Source organism: Squalius cephalus (genome assembly GCF_949319135.1).
Source record: "Squalius cephalus genome assembly, chromosome: 16".
Classification (NCBI taxonomy): Eukaryota; Metazoa; Chordata; class Actinopteri; order Cypriniformes; family Leuciscidae; genus Squalius; species Squalius cephalus.
Window position 1 is genome coordinate 34,942,306 of NC_137137.1, and position 25,812 is coordinate 34,968,117.

The 25,812-nt window shown below is 42.3% G+C and overlaps 1 protein-coding gene across 1 annotated transcript in view; it reads right to left on the reverse strand.

Annotated features, from left to right (window-relative positions):
- Positions 1–7,077: 7,077 nt before the first annotated feature.
- The window catches only part of brpf1 (bromodomain and PHD finger containing, 1), a 51,942-nt gene continuing 33,207 nt past the window's right edge, over positions 7,078–25,812 (reverse strand). Inside the window, exons 11-16 of the mRNA XM_079896305.1 lie at positions 23,854–24,123; positions 20,428–20,575; positions 18,141–18,274; positions 17,821–17,936; positions 11,405–11,559; positions 7,078–7,652 (exon numbers count right to left, since the gene is read on the reverse strand). Of these exons, the coding sequence (XP_079752431.1) occupies positions 7,469–7,652; positions 11,405–11,559; positions 17,821–17,936; positions 18,141–18,274; positions 20,428–20,575; positions 23,854–24,123 (1,007 nt within the window). The 3' untranslated portion in view covers positions 7,078–7,468. The remainder of the gene's footprint in view (positions 7,653–11,404; positions 11,560–17,820; positions 17,937–18,140; positions 18,275–20,427; positions 20,576–23,853; positions 24,124–25,812) is intronic.

Here is a 25,812-nt window from a genome sequence, read left to right on the forward strand (position 1 = left end):
TCTGAATAAATTAATAGTTAACCACAATTATAGCGCACTATCTGTTCATTGTTACGCATGCATTAAAATGCATGACAAAAAAAACGATTTCAGATGGAATGTGTATGAAAATATTAGTATGCATTTTAACTTTGGTTACAATTATTTATGAAAAAATATAATGCATTATAATGTACATGTGAATATGTTAATAATGCATTATATACAAAGGCTTTAAGTGAAGTGTTAGCAAAAAGGGTTACATCATTGACCCAAAATCCATAATGAACATGTGTGCATATTCTCGCATGCATGCCTATAAGAAATGTAACTCATAAAAAGATGTGCATTAGATGAAGGAATCAGCAGTGTTTGTGAAGTACGTCTTCAGCAAGTCCAGGTTTCAGGCTTTATTTGTGCATAAATGAAATGCTGCATCAGTTCATATCTTGTGCCCAGTCTGGTACATTCAAGTATGAACACATGATTACAATACAAGACAAAACTTTTTTTTTTTTTTTTAACTTTTTTTTAACTTTTTTCAACTTTTTTAGTTGGTAACTGGACACCCTTCACTGAATTATAATGAGGTCAGTCTAGCAAACTACTGTGTGCACAGTGCATACTGTTTAATGTATTTATATAGTTAATAGTTAAACATTTGCAGAGCATTCCCAGCTCAGTATGAGTCCGTGTCAGTGTGAAAGCGTTAATGGAGTCAACATCAGTTTAATACTCAGGGTTTGTGGTTTAGAACAAACCCTCACCATGAAGCTTGACGTACATAAACACACGAACCGATGGGAGACGTGATGGGGATTGTGTTTCACTGAGGTTGCCTGAGGGTTTCTGAGAAGAATAGAAGGGAAGGACAATCTAAACCTGTTTTACAGGGGTGTGTGAGTGTGTGTGTGTCAAAAACGAGTTCTGCTGCGTCTCCTATACATTAATGTCTCTGTCACTACAGTTATTCACTGTTATTTCCATTATTTTGAGCTGTGTTTGTGAGCATTGTTATCACTGTTGCTCAAATAAGTGTTTGAACAAACCCCTTATCCGGAAGTATTCGCATGTGACTCGTAGTGGTTATGACCTCAAATCTCGCGTGTAACAGCTCTAGTCTTGAGGCTGTGTGGTACAGTAACTTTAGAAAAGATTCTGTGCGGCAAAAACATCCGCCTATTTTTATGCGATTTTCTCATTAAAAAAAAATGCTGAATGGAAACGCCAACATGTGCATTAATTCTAAAAATGTGCATAAAAACATATGCGCTCAATTGAGGCAGACATTTTTTTTCTGATAAGAAGATATGTGCATAAACTGAATAAATACTTCGATGCGCAACAATACCCTCACGTGACTTTGCCTCAGCGTCAGCTGTGATTGGATAACTGGGGTAACTAATATCATATTGATTTCCATCAGTGTGACGAGCGAGTGGAGAGACTGGAGTGCAGTCACTCAAAACACTTTTAAGTAACATTGTAGAGTATTAAATAAAATAAAAAGAATAACAAATTAGATCTAACTACACTTTACCTTGTAATAAATCAGACATGTTGAAATTCTGTTCCATCTACATTAGCTATGTTTCCATCCACCTATAGTTAAATGTTGGGATATTGCATAAAGTGCTGGATGAAAACGCCAAGATGTGAATAAATGTGTGTAAAACTCTATGCGCTCAGTTGAGGCATATAATTGTTTTTTCCAACATATGCTTAAAAATAAACACATTTGCTGAATAAATCCCTCAGAACCTCACGTGACTTTCCCTCAGCGTCAGCTGTGATTGGATAACTGGAGTAACCAGTGGACCAATGGCGTCGCAGCATCTCTAATGTTGGTTTGGTGTTTCTGAAATGCCGGAGTCGAAGTGTGTGATCAGAATGATTTGGTTTAATTCCCTCCAGAAGCGTCTCACACACACGAGTGTGTTCCCGAACGCCAGCATCCGAACGCTAGAGAACACGACAGCGTTTACTGTGTTTCGTTGGAGTGGAGGAAGAAGAGCCACAGTTTCTTCACTGATTGCAGCAACTTTCATTTTTATTACTGATAATTTTGTGCCAATTTCCCAGGAAATGACAATTTTGTTCTCTTGAACACGTTTTATGGATTGTTACAAGTTAAATTCACAACTTTGATGGAAACAGGTTACTGTCACAACCCCAGTTCTTTGAAACAGAGTAAAGAGATCCACCTCTGAACTCTTGAATCCAATTGCACCAAGTCTGGCTTGCAGATCCAAACAGTTGACCTCAGTATGTATAAGTCTTTGCTCTCCTTTTTCACACTGACAAACTTCATTTTTCCACAAGATCAGCAGCGTTTCAGACACATGCAAACTCTTCAGAACATTCAGTTCTGTCCTCTTCAGTTTGCTTATCGGGTAAACAGGTCCATGGATGATGCTGTCAACACAGCTCTGCATTACACCATCTGGATAGGCCAGGGACTTCTGCAAGGATCCTGTTTGAGGACTTCAAGGCCCCCTGAAATCAAAACCTATGTTTTTTAGCTTTTAGTATGAATATGTTAGCCTTAAGGTTATGAATAAGCTTCCAAAACAATGACAAAACTCGCATTTAGGAGATATAAGCATTCAAAACTTACAGTCTCTCACTTCCGCTAAAATGGATCAGGGATTTTTATGACATCACCACTTCTCATCACATCTTCTGTCCAATCACATGCTCTCTAGAATCTGAAGCTCCGCCCCCTCTGCTATAAATACCAGAGCAATATGGGTCAGAGATGTGTGTTCTGTTGCTCAAATGCTGGAGTTTTCCAGCTGTACGTTGGTTAAGAATGAAAGACATACAAAATGAGCTACTGAATGTGATGAGTAGTCAACTGACCAAAGAAATTGTTGCAAAGAGCCAAACTGCAAAGTACCTTTCTATCATCCTTGATTGTACATCAGACATTAGCCACCTGGAACAGATGTCTATCACTCTACGCATTGTGGAACGACAGCCAGAAATAAAATTATATTTTCTGGGATTCTTGGTTGTGGAAGAGACAACTGGCAAGAATCTGTGTTCGGTAATCCTAAACAGGCTGAAGAACCTTCAGATTGACTTCATGGATTGTCGAGGTCAGTCATACGACAATGATTTGAATATGAAGGGCAAGAAGTCTATTTTGTAAAAATATGTGGACCTCACTCTTAAATCACAAGTGACACAAGGTGGGGGAGCAGATTGCAGAGTGTTCAGGCTGTCAGGTTCCAGGTTGGCCAAATCAGGGAAGCACTTGTAGAAGTACGGTAGAGTTTGTCTGACCCCGTTTCTAAAGTGGAGGCTTAAGTTCTTTATTAATATTCATAATCAGTTGTATCATCTTATGGAGTTTTGAATGCATGAGTTAGACTATAGATAGCATGGATCCATGTGTGAGGATCAGGTCAGACACAGGGAGGGAGCTGGGAGAGGCATGTGTATGCAAATGTACCACTAATGTATACACTGAAGGGAAGTTTGACGTTTGGGAAATATGGAAAGTGGATTGTACCATGTGTAAGCATGACATATACGTTCCATTTTTAAACATAAGCAACATGTTTTTCTTACAAGGAAGTTGTAAAGTCCCTCAGTGGTGTATATAAGCTCAATCTTACCGTACTACGGTAGAGAAACATGGAAACGCAGAGACCTGGCATGAATACAACATCTTCTCAAGTTTCTCTCGACGTAAGAATAAAGATTGTTCTTGGCAAGATAACTGGTGTCCGGTCCCGTGAATCAAATAAGAGAAGTCTATTTACCTGGCTGCGATTTCTGCCTGTCATGTGGGCTCTGAGGGCTCAACAGTCGGACAGCACCCGCTGATCCGCAGATTTATTAAAGGTGCCCGTCGCTCTTTGCCAGTCGCCAGGATAACTGGTCCTGAGTGGGATCTGGAGATGGTGCTGGAGGCTCTGTCCCAATATCCTTTTCAGCCTCTGGGGAGTATTTCCCTAAAGCTGATGTCTTTGCTCTTGTCCTTAGCGTCAGTGAGCTTCATGCACTCTCGGTTCATTCCTCGTGCACTAAATTCTCTCTTAGTGGAGATAATGAAGGCCTAATCCGGCCTTCGTGCCGAAATGCTTCCCTGAGGATCAGAGGCTGAATGCTCTGTGTCGTGTCCGTGCCTTACAGACATACATGACCAGGACCAGCTCTTTATTTCATGGGCGCCCCCTCACAGAGGGAGTCTCATATCTAAGCAACGCCTCTCACATTGACTTGTGGATGCTATAGCTTTGGCTTATGAATCACAGGGAGCGCAGCTCTCGGGAAACATCAGAGCTCATTCCACGATTAGCCGCCTTTCTAGTCTAGGCAGAATTTCTGAAAATGTGCTTATTTAAAGTGCTGGAGGCATTTTGTGATTATTTATATTATATAACATTTCTAGGGGTATTAAGGGGTGCTGAATCCAAATCTGCTGTATATGAAGCTCAAAAATGTCCCAAAATGGCTCAAAATTGAGAAATTCAAAATGGCCGCCACCACCAGGCTGAAATCTATGTTTCAGTATCTTTTTGACTAAAGGTACAAACATGAAATAAATGTGCTTTTGTAAGTTTTCCTACATGGGCAATTCAATGCCATATTCAGATTTGAGAAGTAATGTGAAGAAACAGCTTAGATATTGTAAAAATAGTTGTTTTTAACTATGAATAATTACTCAGTTATGATTATAATCATTATTATTATTATTATTACTATTATTATTGTTGATATTATCAGGCTACATTTACTTTGTATTTTGTTTTGAGGTCAAATGTACAAACAAATACAAAAAGATACAAACTGACTATTCGGGCTCTCTTTAGGGGAGTGTCACTGCAGGACATCTGCTCCGCTGCCAGCTGGGCTTCTCCTCAGACCTTTGTGCGTTACTACCGGCTGGATGTCACCAGAACCTCGCTAGCACATTCGGTTTTAGGGGTGGGGTCTTTCTAGGCCTTCCCTGTGACCCTTTTTCTTTTCCAATAACCCATTGGAAGTAAAAGAACAGAGTCTGAATGGGCCAGCCGGCCATGCACATTCACATCATGTCATGTATATATATATATATATATATATGTAGGGCAATTGGGGAGCTGTCCATGTCTCTCCCACCAGCTTTGCCTCGCTTACCGCACAAGAAGTGCATACTTACTGGAGAATAGCAGTGCATGCAGGCGTTATATGCCCCTAGGTAAGGGGGCGGGACCTTACCTGGCATTAGCATTGGCCGACTTGGTGTGATTGGATGCTTCTGCAGAGGTCAGGTGCGGATGCCCTTCTCATTGGTGGATCTCTCCACTCGATGTTTCAGAGAACCGGGGTTATGACAGTAATCTATCGTTTCCCCCAGGCTATCTCCACCTCAAACATATTTGAGGACACACAGATGGCTAGCTGTTTTTATAATCCATAATTCAGTGCTTTTACAGTGTTTATGCCACCTGAGAGTTAGGCAATAAATAGATACTATGTAAATACAAATTTTTATTTATACAGTTGTATATACAGTACATAAATAACCTTATTTATATGCTCTTTTGTGTTTTGTTATTTATGTATGGATGTATGTAATGTTTTCGCCACAGAATAAAATATTTTAAAAGAAAACCTACTTTTTATCTCACAATTGCGAGTTTACATCACGCAATACTGACTTTATTTCTCACAATTGCGACTTTATATCATGCAATTCTGACTTTCTCACAATTGCATGTTATAAATTCAGAATTGCGAGATAAAAACATTCAATTCTGAGAAAAGAAGTCTGAATTTCGAGTTTATTTCTCGCAATTGCGACTTTATATCATGCAATTGTGAGAAAAAAGTCAGAATTGTGAGATAAAAAGGTCACGATTACCTACCAAATCCTTTTGTGTTTGCGCACACTTCTGATTCTGGATGACTTGAGTTATCTGTTACTCAAATCTCATTTCTACATACATTCTCGATTCTTCAAAAAAACAAAACTAAGAAACAGATGTACAAAACTCAAACCTTTTTTTTTATTAAAGTCTATCGCATGTATTATTTATATATATATATATATAAAAGATCTACAGTGACGGAACTGGCACATGATCAGACAACAGTTAGTCATTGATTCTTTCATTCATTCATTCATTCTCAATGAAAATACGAAGCACAAGAGATTTACACAACAAACACCGACAGATTCACCATTTCACGAGCCGAGGGTGTGCGGGGACTTCATGGGAAGATCAGGGGCATTTGGAAGAACAAATAAATACATCACCACATTTGACTTTTCTGCATCCTCTCCATAAATGTGTAGCATGCTCTTCATGACAACCTCATTTACCAACATTTACATGGATTCTCCACAGCAGATCACAGTTCAGGTGTGCTAAATTCACTGCGAAAATTATTTTCTTCCTCAAAACTTGTGTCTTGTTTTCTAGAACAAATATCTAAACATTCTTAAATCAAGACGCATTTACTTGAGAAGCAAAATGACATAAGATATTAAAGGATTAGTTCACTTCAGAATTAACTTTTCCTGATAATCTACTCTCCTCCACGTCATCCAAGATGTTCATGTCTCTCTTTCTTCAGTCGTAAAGAAATGAAGGTTTTTGAGGAAAACACTCCAGGATGTTTCTCCATATAGTGTCTTCAATGGGGTCACACGGGTTGAAGGTCCAGATGTGAGTTTCAGTGCAGCTTCAAAGTCTCGACACGAGCATTTGTGGTTAAAAAGTTTATAAATGTTTATTTTGTTATAAAATGTCCGCTGGTTTGTCTAGATGAGACTCTTATTCCTCGGCTGGATCGTGTCGAGACTTTGAAGCTTTTGGACATCTGGACCTTCAACCTGTTGGACTCCATTGAAATATATATATATAGATGGATATATGTATGGAGAAACATCCTGGAATGTTTTCCTCAAAAACCTTCATTTCTTTTCCACTAAAGAAAGAAAGACATGAACATCTTGGATGACGTGGAGGAGAGTAAATTATCAGGACATGTTAATTCTGAAGTGAACTACTCCTTTAATTCTTGTTTCCTGAAAAATGGGTCAAAATTAAGGGAGTTTATACAACTCAATAAGTTTATACATATACATATATTTATTTTAATCTTGTTTTCCCTTTGAATTAAGTATATTTTTCTGACCCCACTGGCAGATATTTGTTCTTGTTTTAACCATAAACTTTTATTTAAATGATAAATATTTACTTCTCTCCAGTAAATTTCTCTTGATTTAAGGATGTTTAGATATTCGTCCTGAGGAACAGCACATGTTTCTGCAGTGTTTGGGGATTCGGTTTCAGGCGCAATTTAGAATCGCATGGTTTTATCCTGCCGTCAGCAGAGTCTGAGAAAGAGTGTTTTGATCAAATCTTCAATACTGGCTGTAGTGTGAGGTAAACGGACTGTGCGTACAGCCACATCTAACATTAAAACACTCATCCTGATGACACGTGAAGCACTTTAGCACCAGAGTAGAGGATTAGAGTGTGTGTGTTCAGTCGCTGTCGCTGGTGTCGCTGCTCGGGTCGCCCTGGACTTTGTTTCGGTGTTGCATGGCCCGGTGATACGCCACCTGAACCGACTTCCTAATGTTCGACTTTCGGCCTTCCAGCATCTTCTCTTTGTCCAGATCCTGATTGACGCCCAGAGGAACCAGTTTGGAGCGCGGCAGCCATTGCCTACACACACACACACACACACACACACACTCATTTAGTGACTTCTTTTAATCATATACAGCATTTTCATGTTCATTTCCTCTGGCCTATTTCTCTGTGTGCCCGCAGCGGATGTTCAGAGATGCTGACAGGGTCAAAGCACAAGAACATTAGCATCATTATGGAGACTCTTTTCATGACAAAGCGCACGAGTTTTTGCACTGTGAGATTATCTTTTAAAACCCATTATTAAACCCATTAACCCCTGCCTACATCAAGTATGATGATTTCAGAAAACGCCTGCGCTACAGTAATGAGTGTGTGACCGTCAGGAACAATGACCATTCATTACAGATTACTAAGAAAACATTACAGTAATGAGAACGAGATAGTATAGGGTCGATTCGTGATTTCGTAAATATTTTTATCTGAAGAAAAAGCAACATAAACGGTAATGAAAGCACAAATATGAAATGCCGTGAATGTATATTGACTGAGTCATCCACTATTTAGTTTATGAGGGTCAAACTGAGATTTAGAAAGATGGCAGCATCATTATTGTATTTTTACACAGATAATGGTAGGTCTAGTAGTGGAATCTGTTGACTATCAATCTTTGTTGCTTCATAAGCCATCAGTGACCATTCAAGAACAGGGAAAAGCTCTTTTTTCTTGCCTGATGTTTGCATGCCTGTAACTCGAAGTATTAAAGATAATTTAATAATAAAGGGGACGACCTCACACCTTGCCTTAGAAAAGATGACCTACTTTTTGAAAAACAAACCTTTTGGCCCATCTGGAATGTGTTCTATGACTTTTGGAGAGTAGACTGTGGAATTGAAGAGTGTATAGACATTGAGAGTATATAGACAAGCATGTTATTGCTGTAGTGTTATTTCGTTTTTTTGTATCTCCAGTTATAATGAAAAATGTAAATGCTGTTTAAACTTGACAATCTTTGATAAATAATGTTGTTAAAAAAATTAATCATTTAATATCCTTTTAGATTCTGGTTCTTTTCAAACTTTTCTTTGGGCATATTCATTTTTAAGGCCCAACATGGTTCATTTCCAGAGATATCAGGGTCTCAATGAGTCTCGATGAGTAAATTGTACACATCTTCAGGGGTCAAACACCAAAAGTGGATCAGTTTGCACACAGCTGATGCTTGAAGAACATCTGAAGAATGAAATAATGTCATCTCATTTCCCCCTATCAACACAATTGCATAGAACATTCCTTTCTGAGTGCCAAATATAGTCTATTTCCAAAGTTTGCATACCTGTAACTCTTACCCAAGAAGTATTATCTCAATATCCTTCTAGATTCTGGTTTTCACTTTTCTGGATCCACCAATGAAAGATGCAATAATAGGTGATTGCTCACAGAAACATGTGTTGTTATGCTGGTTGAAAGTCTCCTCATATCCTGAGAGCAATCACTCTGTTAAACGGTCGAAATATATTTTTTATAAAGATACGTCTGTGGAAGGTGTAGGACCATAAAACGTTCGTTTAACGTTTAACTTTTCAGTGTATTTTTGGCAAGATACATTGTTAGTTTTAACGTCATTTGTTCTTCAAACATTCCTCTTTAAACACAGTGAGTATCCGCTGTTCGAAAAGTTCCTCATATTTGGTTTTTGACCACTGAAAATGGGCCATTTTGAGATCCTCATATGTCTGGGAATAAAAACATACAGGGCCCTAAAAATGACCATAACAAAGGATATTGAGATATCTTTAACACTTCTGGAGTTAGTCACACAAACTTTGGAAAAATAATATCTAGGAATGTTCAATGCTATTTTTTGATTGAAAGGAAACAAGAAACATTTGTAGTTTCAACATTATTTGTTGTTCAGATATTCCTCTTTGAAATAATATAAAAGTATCAGCTGCAAAGTGACCCATGTTTGGTTTTGACCACTTAAAATGTGTACAATTTACTCATGGAGCCACATTGAAATCCCAATATCTCTGGGATTGAAACATACTGGGCCTTAAAAATTAAAATCCCAAAAGAAAGGTTTGATAAGAACCAGAATCTAAAAGGATATTAAGATATATTTAATACTTCTTGAGTTACAGACATGCAAAACTTCAGGCAAGTAGTGCTTTTCCCCAGTTTTGAATGCTCACTGTTGGCTTATAATGCAACAGATATTGCTAAAGTCAACAGATTTCACTACTAGATCTACCAATCTCTGTGTAAAAATAAAATAACGATGCTGCCATCTTTCTAAAGTCATTTTTACACCCCTGTAATGCGGCTCCAAATCTGTGGTGAAAATGGTCATTTTGACTCTCATAAACAAAATGGTGTGTTACTCAGTAAATACACATCTGAGACATTACATATTTTGGCTTTCATCACTATTTATGTTCGTTTTTCTTTTTATTTATGTTCTTTAAAAAAAATACATTCATAAAATCAAATATTTTAGCTGGGGAAGTTTCTAAAATTCGACACAATGAGCCTAATTATAGCAAAATTCGCTTAGTTGTAAAATATAAAAGAACTAAGTAATGCTATGTTTTCAAATGGCAAATGTAAGAATAAACAGTAAGACTTTACAATAAAGTCCCACTCGTTAGTGCATTAATAAACATTTACAAAGAGCAAATATATTTGTTAACGCTATTTAATTAACAAAAAACAGTTGTTTGTTTGTTAATTGATGTGAGCTTGGGTCCATAAAACAAAATCAAATGTATTAGTAAATGTTGAAACATGTTAACTTAGTTCATTAACTATTGTAGGTAACTAATGTTAATAACTGGAACTTTACTGTTAAGTGTAACCAAACAAACATGTGACCCTGTAATTGACGTCAAAGACACAAAAACACCATCTTCACGACCCACGCGTCAAACCGTGGAAAATAACCAGCAGAGGTTTCTCCACAACTGTCCTGTGGAAGATTCCTCACACACACACACACACACACACACACACGAAGACCTGAGGACCGAACATCACGCTTTCCACTGGCACAGGAGCAAAGCAGATTTCAGTGAAAACAATGTAAAATACTGTTACCTCAATTCAGTCACTTCCGGAACTGAAGCAAACAACAACAAAATAACGTATTTTATATTGAGTCCCATTTAAAAGTGTGAGGTCAGTAAGAATTGATCATGTTTAATGGCTTTCTTCTGCTCACATTAAAAACAGTAATATTGTGAAATATTATTACAGTGTAAATCATCAGTTTTCTATGTGAATATATAGTAAAGTGTAATTTATTCCTGTGATCAAAGCTGAATGTTCAGCATCATTACTCCAGTCTTCAGTGTCACATGATCCTTCAGAAATCACTCTAATATGAGGATTTGAGGATCAAGAAACATTTACATTTAGTCATTTAGCAGACGCTTTTATCCAAAGCAACTTACAAATTAGGACTAAATTAGAAACATTTATGATTATCAATTTTTGAAAACAGTTTCATTGTCTGTGATGCATTTTTATTTCAGGATTCTTTGATGAATAGAAAGTTTGAAAGAACAGCATTTATCTGAAATAGAATCGGTCACTTTTGATCATTTTAACTTTTGATCAACAGGCACCTCAGCAAGGGAATACGATTATTCATATTTTTTAACAAAAGAAACCAAACTTTAAATGGTAGTGTAACTGAGATGCAGATGCCTGTTAAACGCATGAACGTGTCAGACACACACACACACACACACCTCTCAGCCACACACCTGTAGTCTCTGTCCTATCACAGCACAGAAAGCAGGAGGAAGAAGAGGAGCGTGACTAACCAGGTCCTCTTGTTGTCGAAGAAGAGCACGAGGAAGAGGTGTTCGCGGGCCTCCTGGGTCATCTGCTCTCCCAGCTTCAGGACCTCCAGAGGCGGGACGGGGATCGGGACGCCCCGGTGGAACACACCCTCGCGGGGCATCTTCGGGTCGATGATCTGAGGGAAGGAGAACACACCACTCAAAACGAGAGAAGTATGAAGAGTATATCGCCCTCTGCTGGACACACACAGCACAACACACACAGCTTCTGCTGACGAGCTTATATCCACAGTTGAGAATATTACCAGTGTGCAAAACTGGAATATGTGACCCTGGATCACAAAACCAGTCACGGGTATATTTGTGGTCAAAATTCTCGATTTTTCTTTTATGCCTAAAATCATTAGGATATTAAGTAAAGATCATGATCCGTGAAGATATTTAGTAAATTTATACCGTAAATATATAAAACATTTATTTTTGTGAGTGAATGCAGCACAATCGTGAACACAAATGGACATAAAATAAGTTATTAACTAACGTTAACAAAAATAAACAAATACAGTAACAAATGCATTGCTCATGGCTAGTCCATGTTAATACATTAATAACTAATGAACATTATTGTAAAGTGTTTCCACATTGTTTCCATCCCATGTGTTCAAGAGAACAAAATCATCACTTCCTGGGAAATTGATGAAAAACATTAGTAATAAAAATATAAGTTGCTGTATTTCCCTCCATCATAAACGAGTGTGTCTCAGAGCGTCAGACGAAACACAGTAAACGCTGTCGTGTTCTCTAGCGTTCGGATGCTGGTGTTCGGGAACACACTCGTGTGTGTGAGACGCTTCTGGAGGGAATTACACCAAATCATTCTGATCACACACTTCGACTCCAGCGTTTCAGAAACACCAAACCAACATTAGAGATGCTGCGACGCCATTGGTCCACTGGTTACTCCAGTTATCCAATCACAGCTGACGCTGAGGGAAAGTCACGTGAGGTTCTGAGGGATTTATTCAGCAAATGTGTTTCTATTTTTAAGCGCATGCCTTCTTATCGGATAAAACAATTATATGCTTCAACTGAGCGCATAGAGTTTTACACACATTTATTCACATCTTGGCGTTTTCATCCAGCACTTTATGCAATATCCCAACATTTAACTATAGGTGGATGGAAACATAACTAATGTAGATGGAACAGAATTTCAACATGTCTGATTTATTACAAGGTAAAGTGTAGTTAGATCTAATTTGTTATTCTTTTTATTTGATTTAATACTCTACAATGTTACTTTAAAGTGTTTTGAGAGACTGCACTCCAGTCTCTCCACTCGCTCGTCACACTGATGGAAATCAATGATTAAGCTCAGAACTGTATATGATATTAGAATACCCTTAAAATACAAATACTAATAGCAAAAAAAACCTAAAAAACAACAACTTTAAGAGCATATCCATAAAACCATACTGTTAAATATGTGCACTTTACTATAAGCGCATAGTATTTTTACTTAAGCTGTTACTAATGTCTCTTGCATGAATACATGTTTGAACACTGCCTAATTCGAGAGTCTAGTTTTTACGGCAGCCAGTGTGATCGGGATTAGATCTAGTAGTGAAGTACTTTCTCTAAAATTATGCAATTTTATTCCTCACAAGGAAGAAAATCAGACAATTTGGAATAATATTATTTAAAATAAAATACATGATTCTACTCACATTACAGTATTTATAATTGATTTGACTTCGGTTCATTAATGTGACAGATTTTGCAACCTTGACACTATTATTGAACTGAATTGATCTGAATAATGCCTCTATTGTCTTGTTAGAGCTGCTTTATTGAAGAATTTGAATTTCTTTCATATTTAATAAAGTTTGCATCATTGATTCTGTTATTTCCGTTTATCACTGTGAAACTGCTTTGAAATAATCTGTATTGTATAAAGCGCTATAGAACTAAAGCTGACTTGACTTAATTGTGAATTTGGGGATAAATGTGCTGGACTGTCATGAAAATAATGTCAGAGTGAAAAATATTAAAAGTGATTAGATTTATTTTGTTAAATTCATCCTCTTAACCCAGTTTATATGTTCAATGACTACAGTTAGTATGTCATTTGAGACCCTGGACCACAAAACCAGTCACAAGTCGCACATGTATATTATATTTGTAGCAATAGCCAATAATAGAGTTTGGGGTGTGGCTACTGTAGCAGACTGAGTTTGGGGAGTGGCTACTGTAGCAGACAGCGTTTGGGGTGTGGCTACTGTAGCAGACTGAGTTTGGGGAGTGGCTACTGTAGCAGACTGAGAGTTTGGGGTGTGGCTACTGTAGCAGACAGAGTTTGGGGAGTGGCTACTGTAGCAGACTGAGAGTTTGGGGTGTGGCTACTGTAGCAGACAGAGTTTGGGGAGTGGCTACTGTAGCAGACAGCGTTTGGGGTGTGGCTACTGTAGCAGACTGAGTTTGGGGAGTGGCTACTGTAGTAGACTGAGAGTTTGGGGTGTGGCTACTGTAGCAGACAGAGTTTGGGGTGTGGCTACTGTAGCAGACTGAGAGTTTGGGGTGTGGCTACTGTAGCAGACAGAGTTTGGGGTGTGGCTACTGTAGCAGACAGAGTTTGGGGAGTGGCTACTGTAGCAGACAGAGTTTGGGGTGTGGCTACTGTAGCAGACTGAGTTTGGGGAGTGGCTACTGTAGCAGACTGAGAGTTTGGGGTGTGGCTACTGTAGCAGACAGAGTTTGGGGTGTGGCTACTGTAGCAGACTGAGAGTTTGGGGTGTGGCTACTGTAGCAGACAGAGTTTGGGGTGTGGCTACTGTAGCAGACTGAGTTTGGGGAGTGGCTACTGTAGCAGACTGAGAGTTTGGGGTGTGGCTACTGTAGCAGACAGAGTTTGGGGTGTGGCTACTGCAGCAGACTGAGTTTGGGGAGTGGCTACTGTAGCAAACTGAGTTTGGGGAGTGGCTACTGTAGCAGACTGAGTTTGGGGAGTGGCTACTGTAGCAAACTGAGAGTTTGGGGTGTGGCTACTGTAGCAGACTGAGTTTGGGGAGTGGCTACTGTAGCAGACAGAGTTTGGGGTGTGGCTACTGTAGCAGACAGAGTTTGGGGTGTGGCTACTGTAGCAGACAGAGTTTGGGGGTGTGGCTACTGTAGCAGACAGAGAGTTTGGGGAGTGGCTACTGTAGCAGACAGAGTTTGGGGGTGTGGCTACTGTAGCAGACTGAGTTTGGGGTGTGGCTACTGTAGCAGACAGAGTTTGGGGTGTGGCTACTGTAGCAGACAGAGTTTGGGGTGTGGCTACTGTAGCAGACAGAGAGTTTGGGGAGTGGCTACTGTAGCAGACAGAGAGTTTGGGGTGTGGCTACTGTAACAGACTGAGTTTGGGGAGTGGCTACTGTAGCAAACTGAGAGTTTGGGGTGTGGCTACTGTAGCAGACAGAGTTTGGGGGTGTGGCTACTGTAGCAGACAGAGTTTGGGGAGTGGCTACTGTAGCAGACAGAGAGTTTGGGGGTGTGGCTACTGTAGCAGACTGAGTTTGGGGTGTGGCTACTGTAGCAGACAGAGTTTGGGGTGTGGCTACTGTAGCAGACAGAGTTTGGGGTGTGGCTACTGTAGCAGACAGAGTTTGGGGAGTGGCTACTGTAGCAGACAGAGAGTTTGGGGTGTGGCTACTGTAGCAGACAGAGTTTGGGGAGTGGCTACTGTAGCAGACAGAGTTTGGGGGTGTGGCTACTGTAGCAGACTGAGTTTGGGGTGTGGCTACTGTAGCAGACAGAGTTTAGGGTGTGGCTACTGTAGCAGACAGAGTTTGGGGTGTGGCTACTGTAGCAGACAAGAGTTTGAGGAGTGGCTACTGTAGCAGACAGAGTTTGGGGAGTGGCTACTGTAGCAGACAGAGTTTGGGGTGTGGCTACTGTAGCAGACTGAGAGTTTGAGGAGTGGCTACTGTAGCAGACTGAGTTTGGGGAGTGGCTACTGTAGCAGACAGAGTTTGGGGTGTGGCTACTGTAGCAGCCAGAGTTTGGGGAGTGGCTACTGTAGCAGACAGAGTTTGGGGTGTGGCTACTGTAGCAGACTGAGAGTTTGGGGTGTGGCTACTGTAGCAGACAGAGTTTGAGGAGTGGCTACTGTAGCAGACAGAGTTTGGGGAGTGGCTACTGTAGCAGACAGAGTTTGGGGTGTGGCTACTGTAGCAGACTGAGTTTGGGGAGTGGCTACTGTAGCAAACTGAGAGTTTGGGGTGTGGCTACTGTAGCAGACTGAGTTTGGGGTGTGGCTACTGTAGCAGACTGAGTTTGGGGTGTGGCTACTGTAGCAGACAGAGTTTGGGGGTGTGTTTGGGGAGTGGCTACTGTAGCAGACTGAGTTTGGGGTGTGGCTACTGTAGCAGACTGAGAGTTTGGGGTGTGGCTACTGTAGCAGACTGAGTTTGGGGTGTGGCTACTGTAGCAGACAGAGTTTGGGGTGTGGCTACTGTAGCAGACTGAGTTTGGGGAGTGGCTACTGTAGCAGACTGAGTTTGGGGTGTGGCTACTGTAGCAGACAGAGTTTGGGGTGTGGCTACTGTAGCAGACTGAGTTTGGGGAGTGGCTACTGTAGCAGACTGAGTTTGGGGTGTGGCTACTGTAACAGACAGAGTTTGGGGTGTGGCTACTGTAGCAGACTGAGTTTGGGGTGTGGCTACTGTAGCAGACTGAGTTTGGGGTGTGGCTACTGTAGCAGACTGAGTTTGGGGAGTGGCTACTGTAGCAGACTGAGTTTGGGGTGTGGCTACTGTAGCAGACTGAGTTTGGGGTGTGGCTACTGTAGCAGACTGAGTTTGGGGTGTGGCTACTGTAGCAGACAGAGTTTGGGGGTGTGTTTGGGGAGTGGCTACTGTAGCAGACTGAGAGTTTGGGGTGTGGCTACTGTAGCAGACTGAGTTTGGGGTGTGGCTACTGTAGCAGACTGAGTTTGGGGTGTGGCTACTGTAGCAGACTGAGTTTGGGGTGTGGCTACTGTAGCAGACAGAGTTTGGGGTGTGGCTACTGTAGCAGACAGAGTTTGGGGTGTGGCTACTGTAGCAGACTGAGTTTGGGGTGTGGCTACTGTAGCAGACAGAGTTTGGGGGTGTGGCTACTGTAGCAGACTGAGTTTGGGGTGTGGCTACTGTAGCAGACAGAGTTTGGGGTGTGGCTACTGTAGCAGACGAGAGTTTGAGGAGTGGCTACTGTAGCAGACAGAGTTTGGGGAGTGGCTACTGTAGCAGACAGAGTTTGGGGTGTGGCTACTGTAGCAGACTGAGAGTTTGGGGTGTGGCTACTGTAGCAGACTGAGAGTTTGGGGTGTGGCTACTGTAGCAGACTGAGTTTGGGGTGTGGCTACTGTAGCAGACTGAGAGTTTGGGGAGTGGCTACTGTAGCAGACAGAGTTTGGGGTGTGGCTACTGTAGCAGACTGAGAGTTTGGGGTGTGGCTACTGTAGCAGACTGAGTTTGGGGTGTGGCTACTGAAGCAGACAGAGTTTGGGGTGTGGCTACTGTAGCAGACAGAGTTTGGGGTGTGGCTACTGTAGCAGACTGAGAGTTTGGGGAGTGGCTACTGTAGCAGACAGAGTTTGGGGAGTGGCTACTGTAGCAGACAGAGTTTGGGGAGTGGCTACTGTAGCAGACAGAGTTTGGGGAGTGGCTACTGTAGCAGACTGAGAGTTTGGGGAGTGGCTACTGTAGCAGACAGAGTTTGGGGAGTGGCTACTGTAGCAGACTGAGAGTTTGGGGAGTGGCTACTGTAGCAGACAGAGTTTGGGGAGTGGTTACTGTAGCAGACAGAGTTTGGGGAGTGGCTACTGTAGCAGACTGAGAGTTTGGGGTGTGGCTACTGTAGCAGACTGAGAGTTTGGGGAGTGGCTACTGTAGCAGACTGAGTTTGGGGAGTGGCTACTGTAGCAGACAGAGTTTGGGGTGTGGCTACTGTAGCAGACAGAGAGTTTGGGGAGTGGCTACTGTAGCAGACAGAGTTTGGGGTGTGGCTACTGTAGCAGACAGAGTTTGGGGAGTGGCTACTGTAGCAGACAGAGTTTGGGGCATGGCTACTGTAGCAGACAGAGTTTGGGGAGTGGCTACTGTAGCAGACAGAGATTAGGGTAGCAAGCTATGGCTTTATGTGTGTGTTTGAGCGCTGATTAGACTAAGAATTATATAGGCTATTAGGCTTATTATAATTATTTATGGTTTATTAATATAAACACGTGATTAATCGACTAAATCGCTTAAATGAACGACTACTAGTTGACTAGAAAAATCTTTAGTCGAGGGTGGACCTACATACAGTGCAAATTAAACATGTTGTGAAAGCTGAGTGAGTGTGTAAGTGTGTGAGAGAGTGTGTATGTGTGAGTGTGTGTGTGTGTGTGTTAGGTCAGTGTGAGGTGAGACACTCACCAGAGCGGGGTATGATGGGTATCCTCTGCACTTGGCCCACACCAGATCGAGAGCGTCCAGAGAGCTGTAGTCATCTGAGCTCATCCAGCATCCCGAGCGGCCCCTGCTGCGAACCACTGAAACACACGTCAAGTCAAGTCTCATTTATACAGCACAAGTTTAACACAACCGTAGGTGATCCAAAGTGCTTTACCATACAATAAAATAAATAAATAAAGAGAAAATAAAGAGAAAAGGAGAAGAAAAAAAAAAACATCTCAGTGACCTAGAGGCACTAAACACACACACACACGTCTGATGTGTGTGTGTGCTGCACTCACAGTGAGACACTCCTCGGGATCCTCCCATTGAGTAGGAGTCGTTCTCTGTGCCGGACGTCTCCTCGCTGCTGTCATCCGGGAACGTGGAGCGCGAGAACGAGGCCTTCCCTCGACCCTGTTTAGAGGGAGTGGTGCTGCAACGAGAAACACACACAGTTTCAAATTATTCAATAATACAAAAATTAAAACCTAGAGGAAATTGTAAAAGTAAGCTTCAAACGCTGGACTCATTTAACAGATAAGCAGGTTTGTTAATTACAGGACTGTAAACTTTGTTCAGGGTTTTGTCAGGAAGTAAAGCAGTTCACGTTATATATGTATATTCCTAAGGATTTTGCTGCAGATTTAAAGTGAAACAACAGTGAACAAATAGTATTTACACCTCCTGACTTCATAAAACAGGACTTGTATTTATGAGCGTCGTAAAGCCATGACTGTGTGTGTGTGTGTGTGTGTGTGTGTGTGTGTGTGTGTGCCTGGTCCGGTCTGACACTGCTGCTGCTGCTGGTGATGTGTGTGTGTGTGTGTGTGTGTGTGTGTGTGTGTGTGTGTGTGTGTGTGTGTGTGTGTGTGTGTGTGTGTGTGTGTGTGTGTGTGTGTGTGTGTGTGTACCTGGTCCGGTCTGACGCTGCGCTGCTGCAGCTGGTGATGTGTGTGTGTGTGTGTGTGTGTGTGTGTGTGTGTGTGTACGTGGTCCGGTCTGACGCTGCTCTGCTGCTGCTGGTGATGTGTGTGTGTGTGTGTGTGTGTGTGTGTGTGTGTGTACCTGGTCCGGTCTGACGCTGCGCTGCTGCTGCTGCTGCTGGTGATGTGTGTGTGTGTGTGTGTGTGTGTGTGTGTGTGTGTGTGTGTGTGTGTACACCTGGTCCGGTCTGACGCTGCGCTGCTGCTGGTGATGTGTGTGTGTGTGTGTGTGTGTGTGTGTGTGTGTGTACCTGGTCCGGTCTGACGCTGCGCTGCTGCAGCTGGTGATGTGTGTGTGTGTGTGTGTGTGTGTGTGTGTGTGTGTGTACCTGGTCCGGTCTGACGCTGCGCTGCTGCAGCTGGTGATGTGTGTGTGTGTGTGTGTGTGTACCTGGTCCGGTCTGACGCTGCGCTGCTGCTGCTGGTGATGTGTGTGTGTGTGTGTGTGTGTGTGTGTGTGTGTGTGTGTGTGTACCTGGTCCGGTCTGACGCTGCGCTGCTGCTGCTGGTGATGTGTGTGTGTGTGTGTGTGTGTGTGTACCTGGTCCGGTCTGACGCTGCGCTGCTGCTGCTGGTGATGTGTGTGTGTGTGTGTACCTGGTCCGGTCTGACGCTGCGCTGCTGCTGCTGGTGATGTGTGTGTGTGTGTGTGTGTGTGTGTGTGTGTGTGTACCTGGTCCGGTCTGACGCTGCGCTGCTGCTGCTGGTGATGTGTGTGTGTGTGTGTGTGTGTGTGTGTGTACCTGGTCCGGTCTGACGCTGCGCTGCTGCTGCTGGTGATGTGTGTGTGTGTGTGTGTGTGTACCTGGTCCGGTCTGACGCTGCGCTGCTGCTGCTGGTGATGTGTGTGTGTGTGTGTGTGTGTGTGTGTACCTGGTCCGGTCTGACGCTGCGCTGCTGCTGCTGGTGATGTGTGTGTGTGTGTGTGTGTGTGTGTGTGTGTACCTGGTCCGGTCTGACGCTGCGCTGCTGCTGCTGGTGATGTGTGTGTGTGTGTGTGTGTGTGTGTACCTGGTCCGGTCTGACGCTGCGCTGCTGCTGCTGGTGATGTGTGTGTGTGTGTGTGTGTGTGTGTGTGTGTGTACCTGGTCCGGTCTGACGCTGCGCTGCTGCTGCTGGTGATGTGTGTGTGTGTGTGTGTGTGTGTGTGTGTGTGTACCTGGTCCGGTCTGACGCTGCGCTGCTGCTGCTGGTGATGTGTGTGTGTGTGTGTGTGTGTGTGTGTGTGTGTGTGTGTGTGTGTGTGTGTGTGTGTACCTGGTCCGGTCTGACGCTGCGCTGCTGCTGCTGGTGATGTGTGTGTGTGTGTGTGTGTGTGTGTGTGTGTGTACCTGGTCCGGTCTGACGCTGCGCTGCTGCTGCTGGTGATGTGTGTGTGTGTGTGTGTGTGTGTGTGTGTGTGTGTGTGTGTGTGTGTGTGTGTGTGTACCTGGTCCGGTCTGACGCTGCGCTGCTGCTGCTGGTGATGTGTGTGTGTGTGTGTGTGTGTGTGTGTGTGTGTACCTGGTCCGGTCTGACGCTGCGCTGCTGCTGCTGGTGATGTGTGTGTGTGTGTGTGTGTGTGTGTGTGTGTGTGTGTGTGTGTGTGTGTGTGTGTGTGTACCTGGTCCGGTCTGACGCTGCGCTGCTGCTGCTGCTGCTGGTGGACTCAGAGTCAGAGCTGGAGCGCGGGAGACTCCTCTCGTTCCTGTACACCAGAAAACTCTCCGTCTTCGGCTGACCACTTCCACCGAAGCCATTACTGTGCAGATCTGAGGAGGGGGAGAAGACACTCCGTCACACTGGTGTGTGTCTGATACCACTCATTTACACAGGGACAGTCAGAGAGTGTGTGAGGAATCTTCCCGTAGCTCTTCATGTCAGTTCACCACTGAGCTTCTGTGTAACGCTGAATTCAGTTCCTTCTCCTTCTCTTGAGATTAAACGCACACGTGCACGCGAAATGAAGTAAAAATGCCCACATGTAGCTTTAACAAAGACAAATTATATGAATTAATTAGTTATATTTCATTTATACAGTGAAGACTGCTATCAAATAGTCATATTTATTTAAATAGCAGAATACACATTATTTCAAAGCAGCTTTACAGAAAACCATGATGTTATGGCTTATAAAATCTCAATATCATCATAGTTTATGGTTTCATTTATCAGATTAGAGCTGAGTGATAATAGTTACATTTTGTGACGATACAATCAATCAAGCGGTTGAGATTTGCTATAGTATATATCGCTTAACTTGAACTGTTTTAATGCTGATAAAGTTGGACAAACAGTAATGATATAATTTATTATTATTTATTTCATTAATTTAAGTTAATAAATTGTAATGTGGGAATATTGAGATCTATCGAACCTGTGAGGTTTTATACGATTTATAACAATTTGCTGTAATTTGACAAGCCTAATTATTATTTGGTGATGCGTGTCACAAGTGATGACAGGGTTAAACATTTCGGTTGTATGAATGTCACACACAGTAACTGCCTTATGGAGAGGAGCCGCGTGAAGATCAACGTTTCTTGGTGTTCCACGGAAAAAGAAATCGAGTAAATAGTGATTTTTTAGGCTTTTTTTCAGGTTTTCTGATCCTTGTCTTTTCCGGTGGTGGGGATTTCCCAGCATTCAAAGCTCTTTACAGAAAACATCTGACTCACAGAGAAGTGTGGGAGTTTCTTCATAGTCGGTCTGTGAATATGAATAATCAGCAATGACAGAAACAGTTAAAACCACAGGATTCAATGAAGAACGGCAGAAGAAAAACAGATGATGAACTCGCTGAATTGTGAATGTCCCTAAATGAACTTCAGCTCATGTGGAGATCTGAGATTCACTCGGGAGCCGAGCACTGCTGTGTGTGGCTTAGAGATGTGCTGTTGCGGTTTAGTTTGGAGCTATATTTGTTGGTGAAATATTTTTGGTATTATTGGTATTAGCTTCTTGTTTATTGAACTGTTCTATAAAATCAGTTTCACATTGTCCTGATATTCGGGAGGAACAGCACACTTACTCAGGTGATATTGCTTAACCTTATCATGTAAAAAAAATAGAAGACAAAAACTCATAAGGAGCATTTTTCCCCTCATATATTGGATTTCGAGCTCATTCTACTAGGCTACATCACACAGTGAAAGTGTGCACTATCAAGAAGGGTTTTTGTTCGTTTTTTTGCAAAGCGAGTGGCATAATCGATAATGTAAACTCCACATTTTTAAAACAACAATTTTGATATTATCATAGACGATACACATCGCACATCCCTCACCTTTAGGTATGAAATTGTGCAGCTTTCTTTACATTACATTGATCAAGTGACCCGATTCCGATATTTTCCTCATGCAAGTAGGATAAAAGCACACTGATTCCGATATTCTCCGATCGGTTTCAGGCCTCATTCATATGTGGAAATAAATCTAACGTGAATCGTGTGTGGATGGTGTGGAAAGCAAAATCTTGTATTATCATTTCGTTTGCATCCATTGCAATTCACGCCGTTTTCCTTTTCAGTCTAAGTTTTTCCGGGTCAGTGCGTCTACCTTGGGTTGTGTAAATGCATTGGTGACAAACAGCTGCAGGTCCATTAGGCTGCTGTCACTTTAAGACGAATGCACAGACCTAATATAAATGACACGCATCCGTTTTCTTTCTCGGTTTACAACACACAGCCGGCTGTGTGTACGAGGAAACTCGCCGAGACGGGCATTTTGACTTCATTTAGCGTGCATGTGTCCATTTAAGCTCAGAAGAAAGAGAGGTGAATATCAATATGTGTGTTCACATGCTGTCTGCACGGCTCTGTGTGTGTGCGCGTGTGTGTGTGTGTGTGTGTGCGCACAGAAAACAGCGCACGAGTCCTCTTGTGCTTAATGTCTGGCTCGACTTAAAAACTTTGTTTTTGTTTTTTTAAGGGTTGTGAGTTACTGGCGTAACCCTGGTTCTCTGATAACATGAAGTGAGGAATCTCACCTATGAGAACTATACTCGGGCTCTATATTCGCATTAATGCAACATAACACAACAGCCTCCACCAACCAATGGGAAAGGCGTTGACGGCAGATAGGTTTTCCCTTGTAAGAGTCAGCCCACGAAACAAATAGCTGGTTGCTCTAACGTCTACTGGGAACTATATTCTCAGAAGGCGAAGCACTGCTGCTTGGGCGGAGTGATTTGCTCGCAGCGCCTGATAAGCCTGTGGTGAGGAGCAGAGAGTTCGCTCAGAGTTTGAGTAAATCACTCCGCAGAAGTAGCAGTGCTTCGCCTTCTGAGAATATAGTTCCCTGTATATACGGTTAGAAGATGGCTGTGTCTCATGTGACCTTGTTATTTGTATACGCTGTTATTATTCACATCACAACATGTAAATAGGAAAATGTTGGTGTTATTTTGTCACTTATTGGGAGCAGTGTGCTAGCTGGAGCCATTTACCTCCAGTCTTTGTGCTAAGCTAGGCTAGCGGTGGGTGCGTCAGACAGAGTTACGGCACGCACGGAGATGAGAAGGTGTGTGTGGACTTATCTAACTCTGAGGGATACGGTGAATAAGCTTAAGTCCCAAAATCCCCAAATGAATCCATGAATCACATGAGTTCTGAACCGGGGAGCAGCTGGCCCGTATGGATCACGGATCAACTACGATCCCTATACTTGAAATCACACATCCTGCGATGCAACTATCGCAGATACGCACATCGTGATATCGATATCGATGCTAAAATGAAATATCGTGCAGCCCTACAACCAATCGGAATTGTGCATTAAGACCTGCAGTGTAAATGTGGCCTAAGAAACCTGGTTTTGTCCGTTTTCTAAGGCAGGATTGCACGTATCCTAACAGAGAAAGCAAACACACAATGCACAACGACTATAATTGAATTTGGACATTGTTATCCCTTATTTGTGGTTGCAGTGTATAAAATGTTTAGTAGAGTATGGTTTGGTAAACATCCGAATCATTTGTAAGGTGACAACGCTTCAATCATTTATGATGTTCCCTGAGTCAGGAGCTCCTGTAGAGCGTGCGCATCACGTACCCAGTATGAGGTGGTCGTGTTCGCTGTCGGTCTCCGAGCTGGAGCTGGACTGGGGACTGTGGGGTCTCTTGCGGGACTGGTGGAGCGAGGGAAGCTGCGGAGGGCCGATGGCATTGGAGCTCAACACCGGCCCGTGCAGGAGCTCGCGGTTCTTCGGGGGTCGGCCCGGGCGCTTGGGAGGCCCGGAGGCTTTAGGGTTCTTCTTGGAGAAGAGGACAGAAGTGCGCCGGCCGACCTCAGGAGCCAGAGCTGAGGACGACGTGCTCAGATCTACAGAGACAAGGAGAAGACGGGACATTTGTGCATTTAAAAAGAACAATCACATCACTTAAAGGGGTGGTGTAATGCACTTTTCACAAGATGTAAAATAGGTCTGATGTCCCCAGAGTGTGTATGTGAAGTTTTAGCTCAAAATACCCCACAGATATTTATTTATAGCATGTAAAAAATGATCACTTTTTGAGGGTGAGCAAAAACGCGGCGTTTTTGTGTGTCCCTTTAAATGCAAATGAGCTGCTGCTCCCGGCGCAGAGGGCGGAGCTTCAAGAGCGTGTGTGTGTGTGTGTGTGTGTGTGTGTGTGTGTGTGTGTTAGCAGCTTCGATTACCTCACACAGACACCACTGAAAATGTCTAAAACTTTTAGCCTTTTTATGTTCAAACCGGAGTCGGACAAAGTTGGGAGAAACTCAAGAAGAAGAGACGACATGTAGAAGCAACAGGACATTTCTGAATGGCTAGTTGATGAATTTATGTTTCTGATGTGGAGTTAACTATCAAGCCATTGATTAGCATATTCTGTCATGATAATCTATAAATCATGTTCCCGGGGGAGGGTTTAAGTCAATTTTACATAACGTAAAGAAGCTCATTGTAGTTCCTACCAGCCGTTTGTTGTAGTCCTTAAAAAAGCATTTTCTGTAAAAGAAAATCTCTCCTTTTGCTTTGAACTTTGAGCGTCGTAACATTGCAGATGTTGTTTATGATCAAACAGCAACATTACACACTAACTAAAGTTAGAAAAGTCAAATCATAATCAACCACCCCTTTAACCTTTGGAGGGTGACTGATTACAAACGTGAAATAATGTGACAGTAAAGCCCCTTTCACACAGAGATTCCGGGAAATACACGGATAAAGTGACCCGGGTTCGTTTGATTTTGGTTCATTCACACTGCCAGTGATTTTCCGGAATCAGAGAACCCCCCCCAAAAAAACAGTACTTTTTATTCCTTTCAATTCTTTTACTTGAAAAGTACTCGTTACATTTTTGCTGTGGTGTTTCAAGGTTTGACTTTTTTTTTTTTTTTTTTTTCATCAAAATTGCGAATGACTATAAAATTAGCAAGTTCTCTTCAGCGAGAATTGATATTGTTCATATGTTGATGACCACTATAATACTGTGATATAAACCTCGAAAACATTATCATTTAAATTAACATTATGACATTTTAATGTAAATATGTTCTCACCAGATAAGGTATTGTAATCATATTAAAGTAAATTAATATTACATTAAATAACAATTAGTCAATTGACCCTTCGCAAGGAGTTTGATTGACAGGCGATCTGACCTATCATAATCCGCCATCCGCCGAATCCGACATTTTTGTCCGACAAAGCAGTCAGGAGAGTTAGTAGATTAACGTTGCAGGATTTGAACTTGAAAAACGGGGCGTTTTCCCACGGTTAAAACAACATTCCTTCTGATGTTCATTTATGTTTATTTGATGCTATAAATTAACATAATTAACAAGCTTTCCTGTAGCTCAAACAGTTGAGTGTTGGCGCTTGCAATGCCAAGATCATGGGTTCGATTCCCAGGGAAAGCAAGAACTGATAAGAATGAAAATGTGTACCTTGAAATGTAAGTCGCTTTGGATAAAAGCATCTGCCAAATGCATAAATGTAAATAAATATAAACTAGAAGGACGAGATGATCGGTTCACGAGATGCTTTAA